A 21,782-nucleotide genomic window follows, 5' to 3' on the forward strand; every position below is an offset into this window, starting at 1 on the left:
TTTTCTTTTTTTTTTTTAATTTGGCCTGCTAGGTATTTGATCTTTCAAAATTATTGCTCATAGAATCATTGCCTGCCAAATTGATAATAATTAGTAATTTTATCTTTCAAGGATCTTACCCTTCATCAGAATGAGAATGGTCAATTGATCTTCTTTAAGATTTTAAGTAAGATTTGTTTTTCATTAGATCAGCTTGTAATTGGAAAATTAACAGATTAGATCTTCAAGTCATAATATACAAAATTCAGAGCATGCAAATGATAGAAGGATTGGAATTCCATTGTCAATTATCATATTGGGAAATTCATATCTGCAAGTTTAAGAAAAGGAAGAAACCTTGCTTTTCAACAACACATCCTTAATAATTGCTCTTTTATTTAAGGAAAAAAAAAAGTGTAGATAGAGTTGATTCAATTAGATCAATGTTATTACTATTTGGACTCCTAGAAATCCTATTTTTATGCAATGCATTTGATGACAACTGAACCAATTTAGTTGAACGGTTTAGATGGGATTAGAAGGAAGTTCTGCTTACGTGTATGAGTACAGTTTGGTGGTAAAATTAGACTATCAAAAATCTCATCTGACCAATTAATTGCATTTTGTGTCATCATTGAAGGGAGGCACACAATATGAAAAAACCAATTGAATGAAGATTTTGATTCCTCTACTTTTACAAATAAAATGTATTTTATGACCCTTTTTTTTTTAGCAAAGTATTTTATGACCCTTTTATTTATTTAATTTTTGCCTTCATAACAGGAAATCTACAGAACAAGCAGTGAAACTTGTTGGCACGTGGTGACCGCAAGGAATGAAGGAAAATTGATCGTCCTCCTGACTCAGTATAATTCTTGTTGCCAATTAATAGCTGATAATTACAATTCTTGAGTTCTATCTAAACTCCTTACCCCAAAAAGGCAATCAATCTGAAATTATCAAAAATTAGACTCACTCTCATGATTCAGAAATTATGTGCGCATGACTTTATTTTTAAAAAACAAAAGCTGAATTTATTAAGAAAATTAGCTCAATGGCCTCAAAAATATAACTTTCATAAATTATGGATGAGATTTTTAAATATTTTAAAATATAGCCCATTCATAAAATTAATAGATTTATTTTTTCTTTTCTTATCTTTAGAATAAATTTATTATTAAAATAGAATATATCTGATTTAACTAATCTTTAATTGACTAAATCTTTTATTTTTATCATCAAAAATAGTATTGTGTGTGCTCCCTCTTTGATTTATCATTTTTGAATATTTTTTTCATCACATTTTTTGATCTGATTTTCCTAAATCACATATTCATCTTTTGTACAATGATTTTTTTTCATTAAATTTTTTTATCTAATTTTCCTAAATCATCATCTTCATCACAAAGCTTTTCCTCTCTCCCCTCTCTGTTTTTTCCCAGATATTATGAAGAAGACATTAGACATTGAAAAAGAAACTCTATTATTGATTTGCAACACTAAATCATTGATATACAGCTGTATATCAATGATAAATAAATTGATAAGTAAGTTTTCTCTGATATAGTTTATATATCAATAATATACAATAGTATATCACTGATATACTATCATAGATCAACATAATTAGACAATCAGATATAAATTATTTATAATTGATATACAGTCGTATATCAATGATGTAGTATCGCAGATTAGTAATAAAAAATATATAATCATTTGCCCAAAATGGATCAAATATAATTCATATAAAATTTTGAACTTTTAGCTTATCATAGAGAATCAAATACTAAAATTAATAAAATAAAAAAATTATGAATTTGAAGCTTTGTTTTGCTACAAGCGTGCTCCGTTCCGTCGAGTACCGTTGATGTATCTCACCTCACGTTTGTCTCTCACCGTCGTAACTGTGGCTTACTCATACTGCTCTATGTAACATCCCAATTTAAATTTTAATAGTTAATTTGGGTTAATAGAAATTTAAAAAAATAATATTTAGAGGTAAGAAAATTAGTAAAAAATGATTATTAAATCTAATTTAGGATATAATTCTAAATAAAAAATTTAAAAAAAAATTTTATTAAAAAATTAATTAAAAAATAATAAAAATATTATTAAATTATTATTATAATAAAAAAGGGAAAAGGTATGCCAAAAAAAAAGAAAAGAAGAAGAACAAAATTGCTTTCGGCCGCCCACAACAATCATTGTATATAATAATAATATAAAAAGGGGGAAAGAGAAAAGAAGAAATAATAAAAAAAATATGTGGGACCCACTGAATTTTTATAAAAACTCACCTGTTCCTTCATTTCTTCATTCCTTCTTTCGTGCATGAGTTGAGGCAGAGAGAGCATCTGTGAGCCTAGTTCACCGGTGCTAGGTTTTAAGGTAAGAGTTTTTAATAGATATTTAGGGTGTGATTTTAAGCTTTTCAAGACTAAGTAAGTGTTCTAAAATTTTTTCTTAGTCATCCTTCTTCTTTGGTTTCTGAGTTTGTAGTGGTAGAAAATTTAAGATCTGGAAGAGGGATGAATTTATATTGAATAAATATGATTTTTGAGGTTGTCAGTAGTATAATAAATGTTCTAGAGTATAAATTTATTGATGATCTTTGAATTTGTGGCTTATAGATCAAATTCTAAACTAGATTGAAAATATATGTTAATTTATTGAGGTTTAGATGATTATTTGGGATGAAAAATGAATTATTATGGCTATAGGATTATGATTCTAAGCTAGAGACTCAATTTTTAATTTTTGGGTATTTTAGGTACGAATTTATGAAATAAAAAGAAATTTTGATAATAGAAATTAGTTTAGAAGTTGATTTTTAGATTATTAATGTTTATTGATAATTAAAAGAGGAGTTAAAAATTTTACTTAATAGTATTAACTATAGATTTGTATTAAGATTGAGATTAAAAATTATGTTATATTTTTAATTCTATTAGAATTATTTTATTAGTTTCAAAAATTGAAACTAATATTTATAAATAATATGTTATTTGTAGATTGTATTATTGGTGAAGATTGTGTTGAGAGAAAAATTTTAAGGAATAATTTATTGAAAAAGCCACAAGGTAACCATGCTTTTAATTTGTGATTAGTGTTACTTCATTCATGTTAATTGGGTGATTATTGAGAAAATTATGAATTTTGTAATATTGTATAATTGTGCAATATTATTATGAATTTGTTTAATTATTGTGGGAGGTGTTGGGAGACTTGCTATTATTGTTGTATTTATGTGCCACGTGGTACGCCCCTATTGGAGCTCAATAGGTGGCTTGTAAGGGCTCGGGCTAATCTACCTTTGGCCGGGTAATTTAGTACCGAGTGAGGGCTACGGCTCGAGGTTAATGGAGGGATATAAGGATGGTTGTTTGTGTATATTGTAATATTTCTTATATTTGTTGGAATTATATTATTTTTAATTCTTACTTAGTAAGCACAAACTTAACTGTTTGTATACACTATCATAAATTGGCTTTGGTTGCTGGGACTTTTGAGTCTCATTATGTGGTTAACAATTTTCAGGAGAAGAGCCACGAGTGACACGTGGAGGAGTCCCAGAGGCTTAGTGGTATAGATCCACTGTCTCTTTTGAGTATTTAATTTATGATTTATAATGTGTTATATTGCCAATATTATGACTTTTTGTTTATTGTCAATTATATGAATATATAAATGTAATCATGCCTTTCAAACTGTTTCTATTTTTGGTACAATTTGGATGACTGTAATTTTAATATTTGGTTTACTTTGAATTGGTTAAAATGGCATGATTATAAGGCCAAATAACTGGCTTGTGTTGAAAATTTAATAAATTGCTTATTTTACTTGTTGGAGTATAAGGATGGACAAATGTGATTTAGTTTACTTGTTGGGAGTATAAGAATGGACAAATGTGATTTAACCTAATGGCATGTGGGAGGTAAAAATTTATCTGAAATGTTATAGTGTGTGAGTTGAAACCAATTATAAAATATTTTATATTGAAATTATTGATATAAAAATGTGTTGGGTGGCTGTAACCCAACTATGGTTGAGTTAAATTATTTTAAAAAAAAAATTTTTGGTGTGTTACACTCTGCTATCTCGCATTCGTCTCTCTCGCGTCAAGTTCCATCTTCTCTCTTACATTTGTTTTTCTCGTTTCAGAGATTTCTTGCATTTTTGAATCTCCTAAATATTAAAAAGAGCAATTTTGTAAATTAATTATAATCTAAATATTAAAAAGGTTATTTTTAAATTTTAAGAAAAGATAGGCTATTTCTTTTACTTGGTCTTATAATATTGGTTATCTGTGCAAAAGCTCCTTTATTTTATATAACATCTAACAATATTGGAACTTTTATTGTATGTATTATTTGAAAACAATGCTATTAAATGTGCTCCACCTTACAAGACCGGCAATATAGATAAGTATATTATTTTATAGGGAGAATAGCAGTGAGAGTAAAAAATAACTGAAAATTAGGACTTATTTGGTCTCTGTTCTCATTTTTTGTTTTTAAAAAATGTTTTGTAATATAATTTTCAAAACTATTTTTAAAATAAAATGAAATGAAAGTTCAGTTAGTTATGTCAATTTAAAAACAATTTTAGGATTAAAAATGGATTGATAATGATGATTATAGCCAATTAATGGTAAGGATTAATAATAAAAATTGTTCAAGATAACTTTAATTTTTAATAATCAAATGTAGTGTATTTTAAAGTCAAAAAAAATAAAAATGAAAACAACTTAAATTTGTTTCCATTTTTTTATTTTTAAAAACAAAAAATGAAAACAGTTTTAAAAACAATTAAATGAAAACCACTTACCCAAATAAATTTTTAAATTTTTTGTTTTTAAAAATAGAAAACAAACAGGCCTTTAATCTTTACACAATTGCAGGTTTATCAATTCACTTGTGCAAAAATGAACGTTCATTTGTTTTGAACCCTCACTGTTATTTTTTCCTTCTCCGGACTCCCAGTAACATTCTCCTTATTTAATATGTGGGAAGATTCATTTAAAAAATGTTAGATTAAACCTAATAAGGTGATGGTCATCTGTACAAACTACAAAGTCAAAAAAAACAAGAAAAAGAAAAGAAGACACTTACAGAAAGTATTAAGGCAAGCCTTGTGAATTGATACTTCAAGTTAAAAAAAAAAAAAAAAGGTAGATGCAAATATCAAAACTCAAATAAATACATTCACATCTTGTGTGAATAAATCTAAATTTCATATTCAAATTCAAATTAAGAAAACTAAAGTGAATTAAAGTACATTTTTGCTTTGAGAGAATTTGACAAAATCTATACAATAGTACATAATCGTACAAAATCTATACATTATCAGCTTTTCGTAACCATCAACCTCTAATCAAACGTCAGGTTAAAAGAAATCTCTTTCCCGCATAAACAATTGACATAATGTTGGCTGTTTAAAAAGTGCACCAATTCATTATCTTCAAAAACCCAAAAAATTAAAAAAAAAAAAAAGAGCTATACTATTTTACAATATACAATTTCCTTTAACCTACCTATAGCTCATTCATGAATAATTCTGGAACCAAAATACACTTTTATCCCAATAACAATTTATACATGTACGATATTGTCTTTTAAATCAATGTGAAGTAAAGACAATTCAAACAAAAGATAAAAATGAACTTAAATCTGGATATCGAATATGTAAAATTAAAGGTAAATCGTATAATTTACAAATTATTAATATTACAACTTATTTTTCAAACTGTGCAAAACAAAAAATGTGATCAGTTGGTATAAAGAATTTCGTTTGTAAAGAAAAGTTGTCAAACTAAATGTGATTGGCATCGGCAAAAGCGACTTAATTCCTTCTGAACAAGGATGAAATTCAAATCTTGCAGATGAAATTAAACTGACAACGCTCTAATCGTAAAATTGAACATCAGATAGTTTTACACGGGCGCGGGGCACAAACAAGCTGTCGAATGTGTTTATAATTCCACCAACTTCTGCATATAATTCTAAGAGGCAATAGCCAATAAGTACTAGTTCCAGAGCTAAACTACCTGGCTGACAATACATAAAAGATTACATTAACACTTTGTACCATACAGTCAAATTTCACAAATGTGTCCTCATTTATGTACAATCAATCTCCAAAAAAGGAGTGATGTAGGAATATATACTTATATATATGAATAACAAACAAAAAGCTTGTCAGGGTAATCACTTTTTACAACTCTAATGAGATTTGTCCAAAAATTCTGCAGGCCCTTGCTAAATTCCTTCCAGGTCCTTTCTTTTAATCTTAACCTGATTCAGGCTAACCTAAAAGCCAACATGAAGTAGAATATTCACAGACTTTTGTTTTTTTTTTTTTTCCGAATATGCTGGAAAATAGCATCCATTCATTCTTAATTTCAGGATGTTCCTAGAAAAAATGCATGCAGCAGCGAAACTTTGAATCTACATTATCAAGAGCTAGGCACACCTAATAGTCTTAAAGTTCCTAAAGAAACCCATAAGAAAGCACATAAGGCAACAAGAACTGGAAAGAAAAGGAAGATAGCCCCTTTTTTGCCTCCTCCCTTCAGAGTTGCGGTGTCATTACCTGCAGCAACGTTTGTGTCCTTCACACCAATCTTCAACTTATTGAAGCTAGACAATCGCTCAAAGGCCCGATTCACCAAAGCATTTTCAGATGCTGATGCAGGAGAGGATGGTATTGACTCAACAAAGTTCCAGAGAGAAGAAGATAATTTACTTGCAGCAACGCCTCCCACAGTGCTTTCTTCAGTCCCATTGCTTTCAGTAAGAAATCTGGCAGACTCATATAGTACACCTAAACATGACCAGAAACTAGCGTATATTAGAGAAAGAAAACCTATGACATTTCTCTACAGAAGAGCCATTCGAAAACTGGCTCAGATCACATTTTCCCAGTGGAAACAGGGTCAGAAATCACAATGTTAGTATGAAAATGCTCGCACAAAGTTTATATACTCCAGCAAGGTTTTCCCGCCGTGCATCAGCAGGCAAGTCAACCAAAAGCAATAAACTGTGATGTCCTCGGACACAACAGAGATATGATGCTTGCATCTTCATCCAAATCAAAGACAGTAAAATCATTATTTGGCAGTACAGCTAGACCACCAACCCTGTATCTTGTACTGCTGAATATACCTGATGTTGGCAGATGTGTAGAAACATTGACGTGTTCTGCTGGATGCAGGATGTTTCTTTGAGCATGCATCATGAGTTCACCAGTTTGATTTGCATTTTCTTGATTTGACAGCAGCTCATAATTTTGATCTACAATAGCATTATCCAGAGTGTTCATATACGGATGTGAAATCGGCCCCATGTCATGAAGAAACATCTGCGCATCATGGTACAGATCAAGTTCACTTAATCCATCTTCAAACTGCAGGTTCTCCACAGGCTTATTGATGTTTAGCAATGCATGTTCAGGACCAATGAGATCATCCAATTCCAAGAAGTCATCCTCACACAAGCCAGTTTCTGCCCCTTTAGTGTTAAGGGTAGAAGTGAACTTAGGAGCTTCAGGCGTTTGCAGGTGAGAAATAGCTGACTGAGGGAAGTCAGAACTGGGATCCACGCCACATTGCTGAACACCACTTGAGTGAAACAGTCCCAATGGCTCAGGAAACATGACTTCCATATAGAATTGATCAACCACGCCATTCTGTGTTTCCTCAGCAACCCCCTACATAATTCAATGAAAAAACTATCAGTTTCTCAACAATCAAGTCCAGATTAGACAAGATGAGATAACAACATAATCATCAGCTTTATACAATTAGTAAGAAATGAGGGGGGAGGCGGGAGAAAGACCAGCAGTAAGTAACAAAGCTTTCTCATGTTGAGACTACGCTTGACTCCTAACAGGACATAGTATATAGAAGTAAAAATCACATAAAAAAAAAATTCATGAGAACATTAGGCTAAAGTGCTGACAATAGCATTTACAGTGCCCGAAGATATAACTCCACCCAACCACAAAAGGGAAGAAACAAAGCAGATAAAGTATTTTACAAACAATAAAAGTATGACAGAAGGCCTTATCACATTAAGGTATATGGACTGCATGACATCACAAGGCCTTATCAAGGATTCATTGTTCAGAATTACAGGTGATAAAAGTACTGGAATATAATTTTTGTGAAACATCACATACTGGAGGTAAGGCAGGACGACCATTCACATTCTGCTGTTCGTGGAGAGACTCATCATCCATAAGTTTCTTCATGATCTCCTCAATTTCATCATCAAGCAACGGCTGCAATGGACCATTAACATTGACAGTATCAACAGAAGTAACACCATCACGTTGCTGTGTTGGAACTTCAAAGTCAGCCCAGGTTATATTACAATCTCCAAAATCATCATCTGCCCACTCTTCTTCATTAAATGGTGCACCATACTGTTCACCGTTTTTAGGGCCAGGTCCACTTTTTTTGTAAATCTTGTAGAGTGCAAAATAGTCCTGTTCATGTACATAAAAAAGCCCATCATCAGCAATAAAATGTTGTTCTCGTGTTAAGGCTAATTTATTAATACAGATTTTTTTGATAAAAAATTACTAATGGAATAAACCAATACTAAAGGACCACTTAAAGTGATACCTTAATGCCTTGGCATCTTTGAAGCTCTTGTTCATCCAAGGTGTATTCATGCATAACCCAATCAGTCCGCTCACCATTAGGTGCTCTACCTTTATAAAAAACCAGTGTCTTTTTAACTCCAACAGTTCGGGAAGTGTATGTCACATTACGATCTTTTCCTGTAGCTTTCCAGTACCCATGTCTCGTTGCTCTACTTGACCTTGCAGCGTTAGGGTACTTCCTATCTCTAGGACTGAAAAAAAACCATTGCCTATCTCCAGTTTTTAGTCCAGATTGCGCTGCAAAATATTTTAAATTACAAGAAATTAAACAAGAGGAAGTTAAAAATAGAGAAAACAAGCAGATGCAAGTAATTTTAAAATAAAATGTTACAAGAGGAATCAGATACGAAAGATGAAACATAGTAGCATCGTAGCCTATCTAAATTTTCTAAGCATTCATTGAGCGACCGCAAACTTTAGCCAAAAAAAGATGCAAAAACCACAACTTCTGTGCTCAGGATCGATCCTAATTCCCTCAAAGCCGAGGATGTGATCCTTTTGGACAACTTAGATTTGTCTTTGCAAGGAAGCCTTTGTCCAGATGGCTAAATTCCTAAACGGAATAGTGAATACAAATCCTCACAACAAGGGACCAGGAATCGACCATGAAATTATTTAAACTCACGTGACACGTAAGAAGAACTAACAAAGGATAAGGATTTGTCAAGCAAATCCAGTGGGAATTAGGGAGAGGGGAAAGGGGGGGTTAACCAGGGCAGAAAGAAACGTGCCAACACCAAGTCAGCAAAACACATTCACAGTATAACCTAAATCGCTTCCTATTCTAGTTTCTAATCCATTCTGAGTGCAGGTATCTGACTCAACCCAGTTCACACAAGTATGAAGATCTAAAATTACACCTAATCTAAATTTTACACGATCAAACCAAACAGTGAATCAAAACACCGAATAAAACACAAGATTCATTTCAGGGAATCAAGTCAACGCTTGCACAATCGCTGGGGGGAAAAGAGGGTAACGGGGAAAAAAAGAATCCAGGAGAGCGAAGCAGATACCAGGCAATTCCTCTGGGTCCCACTTGTAGACGTCAGTCTCCCGGATCACGTCGAGCTTCAGTTTCCTCCCAGACATCTTCCTCTTCAGATAATACATGACCAGCTCCTCGTCCGTAGGGTGGAAGCGAAACCCCGGCATCGAAGCCATCATTTTGCTGAAACACTCGGAGTCTGACTCCAAACCCATCTTGAAAAATTCCCTAAGAAACCTAGGAAGCCCCCCCGGGAAAAAAAAATCCGACTTTTTGGCTAGGAAAAAAAGGGAAAAAAATCTCAAAACAAAACTCTAATCCTTCAATCGAAGAATCGAAAGATGAGTATGCAAAATCGGGGATTCCGAATGAAACCCCCTTGAGGGGAAGGGGAGGCGAAGTTTTCCAATTCTAGAGAGAGAGGAACTGAGCTTTGAATTTGGGCATAGTATTGTGGTCAGACGAGTAACAGTGCGAAGGCGGGTGGCTTATGCCAGTGAGAACGAGATTTCGTTGAAAAGCGAGCGAAGAGAGAGAGGGGGGATCATTCCGCGACAGTGAGATCAGCAGATACGTTTGCTTGGGCAATACGTTTTGATCAATAAGGTGATTCAACGGCAGGGTTTAAGGGTCGCACGAGGTTTAATGTAGTTACAGCTGCGTATGATCGCATTCGTCCGATATGGAAAGAGTGAATGAGGAAAAAATTGGAGATGTGACAATCAAGGACGCAGAAACACATCCAATTTCGTCTGTGGACCATGATTTTTAAAATTACAGTCAAATACCCCAAACGCACTATTTTTTTTTTTTTTTACTACAATAAGGGGCAAAAAAAGGTAGAAAAAAATGCAACGATGAGGTATCATAAAAACACCTCTCTATTGATAAACATTTTATAGGAACTATTGATGGGTAGTGGGTTCATTGGCAAAATCATATCTTATACTCTCTCAGTTTAGAAATATAAAATATTTTTAATCAAATCTCACTTTTTAATAAAATAATTATTTATTTTTAAATTAATTTTATTTTTTTATTCATCCCTATTAAACATCTTATAATAAATATAAAATCATTATTTATAAGGACACTTTTATAAAAAAATAATAATTATACTTTAAAAAATTTAAAATATCTAATATTTTTAAACATCTAACTTTTAAAAAAATACTTTATATTTTTTAATCAAAAGAGTAATAAATAAATATTTTGTAAGAGGTATTATAAAAACACTTGTCTATTGATAAGAGTAATGCGCATTACATAAAAGCAAATCAGTATTAAGGTCCGTTTAGATTTCAGTTGGACATAATAGATTATGAAAATAATTGATTAAGTGGTAGATTTTAATCATAATTGATTATGTTATAACGTAATGTGTTTGGATACTATTTTTCTAAAATTAATTTTAATATAATTGAATATGTTTGGATAATTTAATCAGAATTAATTTTTAACTATATAAATTACTATATAATTTAATGTTTAAATATCAGATATCAATTTTTTGAAGATACAAAGTTTAACTTTTATTAAGAAAAAAAAAAAAGAAGAGAGTTTGATTTTATTTTTATTAAATTATATATTTTTTTTTAATTTTTTCTTGGGCTTGTATTTGTAATTTTTTTCAACATTTTTGACAATCTTTTGGGAAAAAGCTGATGGAGGGAGCTTCTGGAAAAATAAGCGTTTTAATCCATAATCGATTTTTGATCATTTTCTACTATTTGGATAAATTGACAGAAAAAATTAATTTTAAATCCAAAACACGCGTTTTCTCTTTATCCAAACAGACATTTAGATTCCTTAAAAACTTGGTCATAGAGGACATACTAATCTCGCATAATCATCTCTTTTTTATCTTTTACAATTTCATAGACAAGATGTGATTTTTGATAAACTTTTTAAATATTGGCCACTGCTTCTATTAAATTCGAGAATAATTTAATTTTTCTAAACCAATTAATTTCAAGTATGCTCCATCTTTTCTCATAACTGCAAAATTCCTTCACGTTGCTTAATTCAATGATTAACTTGATTTCTCCATTAATTTACACGAAGATCTAGCATTCCTTTATTAACATCTAAGCTAAATGGAATTGGAAATTTTTCAAAACCCAGAGCAACGTACCCGGAGCCAATAGTATCAAACATTTGGAAATTCAATGACTTAAATATTACTAAATGAGCCTTACATTTAACTTTTAGCTGAGTAATTTTTAACAAATTTATTGAGTTAATTTTTTTTGATTAAAATTTATTAGTTAACTTTCATTTAACTTTTTTTCCTTGGTCTCAAGGCAGCTAGGTAGGCTGGACTTATATTTTAGATCAGACAAACTATTAGACTTGATCAGAAATAAGTCAAAAGTTGGATAATGAGTTAACTTTCATTTATTTTCTTCTTTGCTCCATATTTGAAAAGAACAAATACACAAACATACAAAACCAGCTGAATAATAACGTCTAACAAAGGCACTAAAAACCTAAGTAAGAACTAAAACCAATCCCACGATGAAAATTACACCATCAATTCTTGAACACAGAGACATAGTGGACCGTACCGGTCATCACATTGTGAACCAACCACACCACACTACACCACACAGACACAAACGACGCATATTCATACGGAGCAACGTACCCGGAGCCAATAGTATCAAACTTCTGACGATTCTTAACCAAACCCTGTATCCAAATAATCATCACCATTATCATCATTTGGTGTACAAGTTATCGTTAATCAGTGCTTCCTCACCGTAAACCCAAAAATAGTAACATTACACATCATTCACAATCTATAAATTATTAATTTACAATTAAAATCAAAATTATGCAATATTGCAGCAAGTTATCTTTGAAGAAAAACGGAAATTCTGGCAAAACAGGAGAAAAACAGAAACAATACTGTAAAAATGACTGGAGTCTGTTTGAAACTTTTTTTTATAATTTTTTTGAGAATTGAAATTTTTTAAAATATGTTGAGAGAACAAAACATGAGTTTTTTTGCATTCTTCTCGATTTTTCATAACAATAATCTTAAAATATTTAAAAGATATTTTTGTTTTTCTATTTTTTAAGAAAATATTTGGTTTTGTTTTTGTTCAAAACATTTTCTAAAAAATGTTATCATACAGATTTTTTTTTTTGTGTTTTGAAAAATAAAAAACTATTTCTAGAACAATTGTCAAAGAAGCCCTTAATCTTTCTTATATTTACCGTTTCAAAGAAACATATATGCCCATAAGATCCAAAGCATACCACTAAAAACAACGTGTGATAACACTTCCTTTGTATAAATCAATGATCATCATTCGATTTTCAAAGATTTAAGCACTATTACAATCAAATGCCAATAGAGTAGAGAGAGGGCTAATCGCTGACATGCACAATTGCACTACACTATGACTGTATGGTAAACAGTTAGTAAAAGTAAAACAATGACATACCAACCAAACCAAGTTTGGCAACCTTAACAAGTTTTTGGTAAGGGCACATCTTAAGTTAACATAAGATCATTTCCTCCCAGATGAGGGCGAAGGCAGACCCGAACTTCATGCTCTTCCGGTCCCACACGAAGTTTTGGCACCATGATCTCAAGAACTGATCCTGACCCATCGAAGTATGCTTCTATATTGGCATCTTCAGGAATTCGAGTCGAAAGAGGAATCTCTCGGACAAACTCACCAGGAGGGCAGTGTTCAGAGGATGGATCAGTAAGCTTGAATGTTCTATCATGTCTTTTGATAAATGGCTTCCCAGATATGCTCACACAAGAAACCTTGATGATACCATGGGTCAGAGTATTCCTCCATGAAACTTTCACACTCGGAAGATCCACAAAGGGAAGACTGATAACGATCAAGTATCCTTGTTCATCCTCGTAAATAGTTTTTGCAGCTGTCACAGGACCATAGACACTCTTCATTACCCCTGTAAAGTCAGAAAGCCAGTGTGGCTCACTTGTATGCATTTCTATATCTGAAATCTGATCGGGTGAGGGGTTAACAGCCAAATAACAATCATCCTCATTCCCATGAGGAAATAAGTCTTTCTTCCTCTTGCCATTGACCGGAGATAGGTCCATCGCATCACCATTACAGTGGTTGGAAGGATGAGTTGACAAATTCAGCCCGGATCCATTGAGTAGTTTCTTTGCAGGTGCATTCGAAGCACTCTTGATTGGGGGAGGTGGTCTCTCAAGCTCAAAGTCTGTGTTGGGGAGATTTCTCCATGAACTGAAATCACTTGCTTCAGGTGGGATCGTGAAATTGAGATCCCTGCCAGTGATTTCCACCCACCTTTTCTTCTCTTCCTCATCAAGGCCTGAAAGATTGGGTGAAGGAACAACCTCAATGCCATGCAAACATTGGGGGTTTGATAGGCCTCTGTAATGCTTTCGTTGCATCCTGTGAGATCGAACGAAGCCTCTGTCAACACTAAATGGAAACGGGCGCTCCCCTTGGCGAGAATGACCATTCATATAACTCCTCAGCTGCATCTTACCCAATGCATTTTCCGGCCTCTCCTGGAAAACCCACATGTACATATTTTCCATATCATGTTGAACCATGAAAACATCAAGCTTAAGATCAGATTTATCAAACCCAGAAACGCCATTGCTGTCCCTGATTATCTTAGCCTTGGATTTTTCATTCAATGCAGGCTTAAAATAGAAGCTGAAGAAAAACCATGCTCCCCATATACTATCAACTCGCTTCGTACACTTCTTTCCACCTTTGGGAAGGGGGGTGAGGAAACTCTCAGTCTCATATCCTTGAGTACCAAGACTAACATCTAACATATCACACGGGTCAGAATTCCATGACTGCGGAGGCGGGCTGCGTTCTGCAGACAGGGGCAAATTTATATCCGGTGGACGGGAAAGTATAATTTGACCATTCATCTCCAAATCCAGTTCCTCGTGGGAAGATGCACTTGAATCCATGGTTAAGAGCGTAGATGGGTGATGATTCTCCATTGACAATGATGAGCGGGGAGAATCTCCCAACTCAACTCATCTCGTTGATGAGAATTGTTGCTGATTGATTCAATGTTGGCAACGCAGAAACAATTCAAGAAAACACCTTCGCCATATTAATCCCCATTGGACATCTCCATCAAAACCCTAGAAGAAAATGGTCACAAGCTCATAAAACAGATCAGCAAGTCCAACAGAGACGAAAAAACCCGAAACTACAAGAGTCAAGACATGAACTCTGTTTCTACCTAAAAAGAAATTAAATTAAATACTGTCAAAAATTACACGGAAGGTGGAAGGACACAGTGAACAAAGATGAACAGACATACACAAGGCATAGAGCCTCTTTAATCCCTACCCACTGTGGGAGAGGAAGAGATCTCGGAATCACTAGAGGAAGACTATGCGCAGCCCAAACCCAAAGATCCCCATAAATCCTCCGAAATCAGGTGGGAAGCACTCAATCCATACCATGAAATCCACCAAAGCACGAAAATTCTATAACTTTCGGCAGAAGAAGTGATTCGAAAATTACAAGAAATTGATGGTTAAAGACAGAAAGACCCGATAAGCAAATCAAAAGGCATCTTCAATACCTTCGGGGAAAAGCAGCGGAGAATCGAGAAGAAGAAGCAGAATGGGAGGAAGAACCAGCACAGCCAACGATGACGTGCCTCTCCGTCAAAAAGCCGTCTGGTCATCATAATGACAGGTTTTGGATCAATGGCCGGCTTCACTGTACGCCACCGTTTGCTAACGTTGACGGTGCACTTCTCAGTCCTTTTACCAGTCGAATCATGAGAGGGACGTCAAAGGTTGTTTAATAATTTCAAGTGTCGGGGGTGGTCTTCTTTCCATTTGTGTCCAAATACAGATGATTCATCTTGAGTTGGAAGAGTGCAAGTTTTGTAAGAGTTAAAAACGCAATGAATGTGTGTGACAAAAGCTTTTTAGAGTTTGCAAATGAATTTCATTGGTGGGGATCGTGTTAACCGTTGCTTCACATGCACACACAGAGAGAGAGAGAGAGAGAGATTGCTTTGGTAGGGTTGGTTGCATATTCATATCAACTGATTTATGGAGTTCATGTCAACTAGAAAATTTGGATTTGTTACCATCAATATCAATATAGTTTATAAAATTGAAAAATTTTTTCGCCAACCCAACGGTATAAAATTAAATTATTTGTTATTCATTATTTATGAATTATTAAAGTGACATTAAATATAAAATTCCAAAATTATATTGTCTATTCTCTTATATGTAGCATATGTTGCAAAATTAATGAAATTTTAAAAGATACAATAAAAATAATACACACACACCATTAAGATGATATAGTGTATATTAACATATAATTTGGGGTAATGGACATTCAAAAATATAATATTTACACCAAATAAAAAATCATTAAATTCATAATCTTCTAAGAGTTATTTTTTTTTATTGTCAAGAGTTATAATTTGGAGTTCTATGCTCTACAACCTTCAAAACAAATAATTTATTAATTTTTTTTTGTAATTAATGCATGTAACTTCTTTTTTTTTGTGACGTTAAATTTTCAAATGTTGTATATTGTACAACAACAATGGCAACAATCGTCGTCGTCGTCATTTAAGCCATTGTAACTATTGCATTAGATTTTAAGGATTTAAGATTTATTAAAAAGCATGCATCAAATCAATAAGAAGAATTTTTCTCCATTTCTTCTTTCTAAACGTGTGTTTAGAGAGAGGAAAAAAAATAAGAGAATCAAATAAAATTTGCATAAATGATAAGAGTTCCATCATTTAGGCAAGTGATTGGGAATTTAAATTTCAATCCTTATATATCTAACTATCATGATCCTTATGCATTACACGGGTGTGAATGAAATAGTTGTATGACTCCAGATTGAATGAAAGAAATAATAAAAAGGAATGGAGAAATAATTAAATTATATGATGTCCCAATGTTTAACTACTTCACCAATCAAACCCAATGTTAACTCTCCTGTTTTGGTAAGATATGAAATAATGAAATGAATAGGAAATAAAAAATGAAGTCAACTAGAATGGAAACCCTGTACCTTTAGCTGGTAAAGATTTATTTTTTGCCTTCTATGTCTTTGAAAAAAATTTCTATTAACAAGAGAGTTTATCTCTTATATTATAAAAAAAATAAGAAAAAAATTAGAGGAGAAAACTTTTTTCCATCTGAACAAAGTACTTTTTTCATTTTAAATTATAAGATATTTATAAACAAAATTTCACATATTAATAAAGTTCATTAAATATACTTTACAATTTTATTTTTTCAAGATAAAAATGTAAACATTTAAAAATACTCTTCATTTAATACATCATTGATAAAAGAATATTAAAAAGAGAGAATATATAAAAAAATTATATTAAAAAAATATTATTAATAAAATTTTATTTTTATTAAAATATTTTATAATTTAAAATAGAAGGAGTGTAAAATGATCTCGCGATCTTGTCAACTTGCTTTTCTTAATTTCATAGTAAAATCAAAGTGTGTGCCCGACTTATGCTAGGGGGAAAAAATACATACACTTTCTTTGTTTTTGTTTTTTTTTTTTTTTTCAAACAGCCAAATATTTACGCAATAAGCAGTTCCGTTGGCTGCGGCCACCGAAAAGGCAAGCTGGGGGCGGAAAAAGTCATGGATGATTATAAGACAACGAGCAAATACATGCTCATATCATACCATTGCTGCCCCCTATCATTTTCTATTCTTCCAAACGCTTTTGGGTCTCTTCCTTTCGATTAAGCTGGCCGGACGGAGACATCAAACTTTTCAATACGACCAACGGAACAAACACCAAAGTCTGAAGATTTTGGAGTCTCGGAACAGACACTCGCTATTTCACTCTACAAGCAAGGCCTAGATCTGAATCCCAATGCGCTTTCTGGCCGCTACTCGTTATCCTGGTAAGTGGTAGCTATTATCCAGTCAATGGGGCCCGATGGAATTTGTATTGTCATACTTATTTTTATTCTCCCGAACATGTAGTTATTGGGGATGAGCATTTAATGTGTATTTATTTTACTGCAAACACAACAAAAACTTGCTAGGAGTCGCTTAAATCTTAAGATTTGAACTGTCTATTTCTAAAGTACGACCAACGAACAAACACTAAAGTTTGAAGATTTTGGAGTCTCGGAACAGACACTCGCTATTTCACTCTACAAGCAAGGCCTAGATCTGAATCCCAATGCGCTTTTCTGGCCGCAACTAGTTATCCTGGTAAGTAGTAGCTGTTATTCAGTCAATGGGGCCCGATGGAATTTGTATTGTCATACTTATTTTTTTCTCCCGAACATGTAGTTATTGGGGATCTGAGCATTTAATGTGTATTTATTTTACTGCAAACACAACAAAAACAAAGGAAACTTGCTAGGAGTCGCTTAAATCTTTAAGATTTGAACTGTCTATTTCTAAAGTACGACCAACGGAACAAACACTAAAGTTTGAAGATTTTGGAGTCTCGGAACAGACACTCGCTATTTCACTCTACAAGCAAGGCCTAGATCTGAATCCCAATGCGCTTTTCTGGCCGCAACTAGTTATCCTGGTAAGTAGTAGCTGTTATTCAGTCAATGGGGCCCGATGGAATTTTTATCGCGATACTTATTTTTAATTCTCCGGAACATGTAGTTATTGGGGATCTGAGCATTTAATGTGTATTTATTTTACTGCAAACACAACAAAAACAAAGCAAACTTGCTAGGATTCGCTTAAATCTTTAGGATTTGAACTGTCTATTTCTAAAATTTAAGAACAGCCGTGTACGTAGGAAGAAGAAGTATATTTTTTCCTTACTAATGTTATTTTTAATTAATCATTCAAACATTATGGCAGAAAACTTAGTTCTTTTTTAATTATTTTCTCGTTTTCTCACTGCAAGAAACATATTGTTACTCATCTAAAATGTCATTTTCTATTGCAGGTTGTGAGTGAAGTGAGCTCCTCTAGTTTTAGATCTTCAGCTGCAATGAAGCTTTGACTTTAGAACTTGTTTCTTGGCTGAGTCTTTCTACTTCAGATTAATTAGTTTCACTTGCAAGTTGGACTGATAATGGTTTTCTGGGAAGGATATGTGAGCGATGAAGTGATGGGCACCTTTGCACCTATTGTGCTTTATTGGATATATGGTGGATTTTATCAGTTGCTACCACCTCTTGACAAATATCGGTTGCATACTAGAAGAGAAGAGAAAGAGAAGAATTTGGTGCCACTCTCAGACGTGGTGAAGGGTGTTTTGCTTCAGCAGCTTGTCCAGGCGACGGTTGCACTTTTCTTGGTTAGTCATTCTACAAAGACTTGTTCAAATTTGTAGGTAATAGCATGTTTTATGAAAATTTAATTTAATTTCATTAAGAATTTTAGCTTGGCACTGGTTCTTGTTTAGACTCTTGTCTACATTAAGGCAATGTTTGGTATATGAAAAAATGTTTGCTAGAAAGGAAATGGGATATGTACCTACAAATAAAATGGAATAGTTACATTTCTCATTTGCTTTCTAGAAAGTATTTTTCTACCTATCAAACATTGCCCAAGTTTTTTATTTCTTTCCACATTTCTTATTCTCCCAGTAAAATGAATGACTTCAATAATGGAAAGCTAAAGTTATATATTAGATAAAACAAATGTACTGCTTAAAGTATTTTGAGCACTGTTGACAGAACTCATTGTCAAAATGCCTTGAATTCCTGATACAAGAAAATCAACAGAGAGCCTGTGGATTATAAAAAGACAAGAAGTTGAGCTTAAATGACTCATGTATACCTGGTTCAAACTGATTATAATTGGATATCAGGGTCTTCAGGCATACAACTTGCCATGGAAGAACTACTCAAAATGAAATATGTATATGGATTATAAATTAACTGAATTCAGTGGGAAAACTTTGCTGAAAATGATAATGTGGTAGAGACAAGCGTTATTCATGTCTACATATATAACATGCATGCATGCGTTAGAGAAAATGATGATTCATTAAGCATTAAGTATTCCTTTCCCCATTCTTTATGGATCCACATGCTGAAGTGGTTCTTGTTAACGGGTTTGAATCATTTTGTTTTCCCAGTTTTTTGGGGGGGGGGGGTGGAGGCATGTTGAGGTTTTTTCCTTCTTTTTGGGTTGGGGGGATAATAGATGAAAGTAGGGAGGAAAGAAAAGAAAGCCTCTCAAAGGCTTGAGCATGTTTCAAAATTTCCTACTTCTCCTTGAGGTGGTTTATTTTATAGTTATGCAGTTCTGTTGGTAGACTTGTTTGGCTCTACTCTGTCATTGATGCAAGTATTCTCTAAAGGTCCCATCAGATTCCAATTTTATCAAATAATCTACGGAATAAGTGAATAAAAACCTGAAAATACATATCTTATTTGTGAAATTGCATGGATAACAGATGAAATTAGGGAGAAAAGAAAAGAAAGCCTCTCAAAGGCTTGAGCATTTTTCAAAATTTCCTACTGTTCCTTGAGGTGGTTTATTTATGGTCATGTAGTTCTGTTGGTAGACTTGTTTGGCTCTATTCTGTCGTTGATATAAGTATTCTCTGAAGGTCCCATCACATTCCAATATTATCAAATAATCTACAGAATAAGTAAATAAAAACCTGAAAATACATGTCTTATTTGTGAAATTGCATGGAAACCAATATACAACTATGTTGAACTCTTCAATTTGTCCTGCTTCACATACATACAAACGTTTGCTAGTTCGCAAATAAAATTGCGTTTTTCTCAGCTTGTGTACTCAATTTTGTATCTCTGTCTTTCCTCCCTGTATGGCATACACGTAGGGATCCCTAATATTGTTGGGTGCCTAATCTGCAGCATGTGCCCCAATAATAATTTTCTTTCAAAGTTCATGATGCTAAGAACATTCTGTTCTCTGCTCTGGCTGTTGTTGGATGGCTAATATGCTTCCTAACATTCTGCAGTTGACCTCAAAGGCAAACGAATCTGGGGTTATAGTGCAGCCCTCCATTCCCTTTCAAGTTGCGCAGATCATTATAGCGATGTTTGTCATGGATACATGGCAGTACTTTGTGCACCGATACATGCATCAAAACAAATTTTTATACCGCCATGTTCACTCCCAACATCACAGACTGGTTGTCCCTTATGCAATAGGAGCCCTTTATAATCATCCTCTTGAGGGTCTTCTTCTTGACACTTTTGGCGGGGCAATCTCATATCTTGTCTCGGGGATGACTGCGAGAACAGCCGTTGCATTCTTCTGCTTCTCGGTCATCAAGACTGTTGACGATCACTGTGGACTCTGGTTGCCTGGCAATATCTTCCACTTGTTCTTTGAGAACAACACAGCTTATCACGACATACATCATCAACTACAAGGGTTGAAATATAATTATTCTCAACCATTTTTTCCCATATGGGATAAACTTCTTGGGACATTCATGCCATACAGCCTTGTAAAGCGGCCTGGAGGGGGGTTTGAGGCAAGGGCAGCAAAGGACTAGTTAGACTGTAAAAAAGTTAGTCTTGTGTGTAATCGCTCATACTCTCACTTCTGATGGGTTCTATTTTATCAGAGCCTGGTTCATTCATGAGTTACGTTTGTTGATCACAAACGCTAGGCCTCGCTGTGGAAATATAATCCCAAGTCGTTTGGTCGCTTCATCACTCTTGTTAAGTTCATTTGGTCATGTAAGCTTTGCAATTCCATTCTAATGCGGTAGCGTAAATGATATGGATAGAGCCTCTCATCATCAGGGTGGCTTTGGTGTATTTAATTTATGAACGTGAGAGTTGCTAACAGAGTATCAATTTGTCACCCTCTGTAATATCGCAAGGCTGAGTCTTGATGCGTTTTAAGTCTATTCATTTATACCGTGTTGTATCCGTTTTAAGTTATTCTGGAGCTGTACCACACTTTTGAGTCATCATTCTGGTATCAATAGCTAAGAAAAAACCTCAGTTCACATGTAAGGGTAGACAGCACTGCCTCTTGCAAACAATTTTAAAATTAAATTCTTAATTCGGAACTTAAAATTTAAATGGTTCACATCACATATCTCTCAATCGAAAAATTTACTAATGATCAAATTATTTTTTTTTAAAAAAAAGGGTGGGGGATGGTTTGACAACAGATTGTTCATCTGAGTTAAAGCAGTGAAATTCTTCGAGT

General features: G+C 33.5%; 3 protein-coding genes across 9 annotated transcripts; 1 reads left to right on the forward strand and 2 right to left on the reverse strand.

The window, feature by feature from the left end:
• Positions 1 to 5,941: 5,941 nt before the first annotated feature.
• Positions 5,942 to 10,101, reverse strand: LOC129295569 (NAC domain-containing protein 17-like). The gene is made up of 5 exons (XM_054934095.1): positions 9,666 to 10,101; positions 8,609 to 8,886; positions 8,161 to 8,469; positions 7,146 to 7,689; positions 5,942 to 6,804 (listed from the first exon to the last, which is right to left on the reverse strand). The coding sequence occupies exons 1-5, from the start codon at positions 9,850 to 9,852 to the stop codon at positions 6,437 to 6,439; spliced, it is 1,686 nt and encodes a 561-aa protein (XP_054790070.1). The 5' UTR covers positions 9,853 to 10,101; the 3' UTR covers positions 5,942 to 6,436.
• Positions 10,102 to 12,058: 1,957 nt separating this feature from the next.
• LOC129295575 (uncharacterized) lies at positions 12,059 to 15,466 on the reverse strand. 4 transcript variants are annotated; one of them, XR_008589588.1, is made up of 2 exons: positions 13,090 to 15,466; positions 12,059 to 12,328 (listed from the first exon to the last, which is right to left on the reverse strand). XR_008589588.1 is itself a non-coding variant. In XM_054934109.1 (2 exons), the coding sequence occupies exon 2, from the start codon at positions 14,619 to 14,621 to the stop codon at positions 13,140 to 13,142; it is 1,482 nt and encodes a 493-aa protein (XP_054790084.1). In that variant the 5' UTR covers positions 14,622 to 14,768; positions 15,218 to 15,465; the 3' UTR covers positions 12,931 to 13,139. The 4 variants fall into 4 exon arrangements, 3 of the variants coding, with proteins under 3 accessions (XP_054790084.1, XP_054790085.1, XP_054790086.1); XM_054934109.1 differs by lacking the exon at positions 12,059 to 12,328 and having other exon boundaries at positions 12,931 to 14,768; positions 15,218 to 15,465; XM_054934110.1 differs by lacking the exon at positions 12,059 to 12,328 and having other exon boundaries at positions 12,931 to 14,869; positions 15,218 to 15,465.
• A 1,757-nt stretch (positions 15,467 to 17,223) lies between these two features.
• Positions 17,224 to 21,428, forward strand: LOC129295574 (very-long-chain aldehyde decarbonylase GL1-9-like). Of its 4 annotated transcripts, none has more exons than XM_054934108.1 (4): positions 17,224 to 17,554; positions 17,793 to 17,870; positions 18,068 to 18,198; positions 18,282 to 18,567. In XM_054934108.1, exons 1-4 carry the CDS (start codon positions 17,524 to 17,526, stop codon positions 18,294 to 18,296), a joined length of 255 nt encoding a protein of 84 aa, XP_054790083.1. In that variant the 5' UTR covers positions 17,224 to 17,523; the 3' UTR covers positions 18,297 to 18,567. The 4 variants fall into 4 exon arrangements, with proteins under 4 accessions (XP_054790083.1, XP_054790081.1, XP_054790080.1 ...); XM_054934106.1 differs by lacking the exons at positions 17,224 to 17,554; positions 18,282 to 18,567 and adding exons at positions 18,574 to 18,927; positions 20,572 to 21,428 and having other exon boundaries at positions 17,762 to 17,870; positions 18,013 to 18,198; XM_054934105.1 differs by lacking the exons at positions 17,224 to 17,554; positions 18,282 to 18,567 and adding exons at positions 18,574 to 18,927; positions 20,572 to 21,428 and having other exon boundaries at positions 17,782 to 17,870; positions 17,952 to 18,198.
• The last annotated feature ends 354 nt before the right edge of the window (positions 21,429 to 21,782 follow it).

Source organism: Prosopis cineraria, unplaced genomic scaffold, assembly GCF_029017545.1.
Source record: "Prosopis cineraria cultivar Desert tree isolate PC_DT_omini unplaced genomic scaffold, ASM2901754v1 PC144, whole genome shotgun sequence".
Classification (NCBI taxonomy): Eukaryota; Viridiplantae; Streptophyta; class Magnoliopsida; order Fabales; family Fabaceae; genus Prosopis; species Prosopis cineraria.

Coding starts and splice junctions, on each gene's coding strand:
- LOC129295569 (XM_054934095.1), bottom strand. CDS start 9,852: ATGGGTTTGGAGTCAGACTCCGAGTGTTTCAGCAAAATGATGGCTTCG. Junction 8,887..9,665: donor GGACCCAGAGGAATTGCCTG/GTATCTGCTTCG, acceptor AATATTTTGCAG/CGCAATCTGGACTAAAAACT. Junction 7,690..8,160: donor GTCGTCCTGCCTTACCTCCA/GTATGTGATGTT, acceptor TGAATTATGTAG/GGGGTTGCTGAGGAAACACA.
- LOC129295574 (XM_054934106.1), top strand. CDS start 18,703: ATGGTTTTCTGGGAAGGATATGTGAGCGATGAAGTGATGGGCACCTTT. Junction 18,928..20,571: donor CGACGGTTGCACTTTTCTTG/GTTAGTCATTCT, acceptor AACATTCTGCAG/TTGACCTCAAAGGCAAACGA.
- LOC129295575 (XM_054934109.1), bottom strand. CDS start 14,621: ATGGAGAATCATCACCCATCTACGCTCTTAACCATGGATTCAAGTGCA.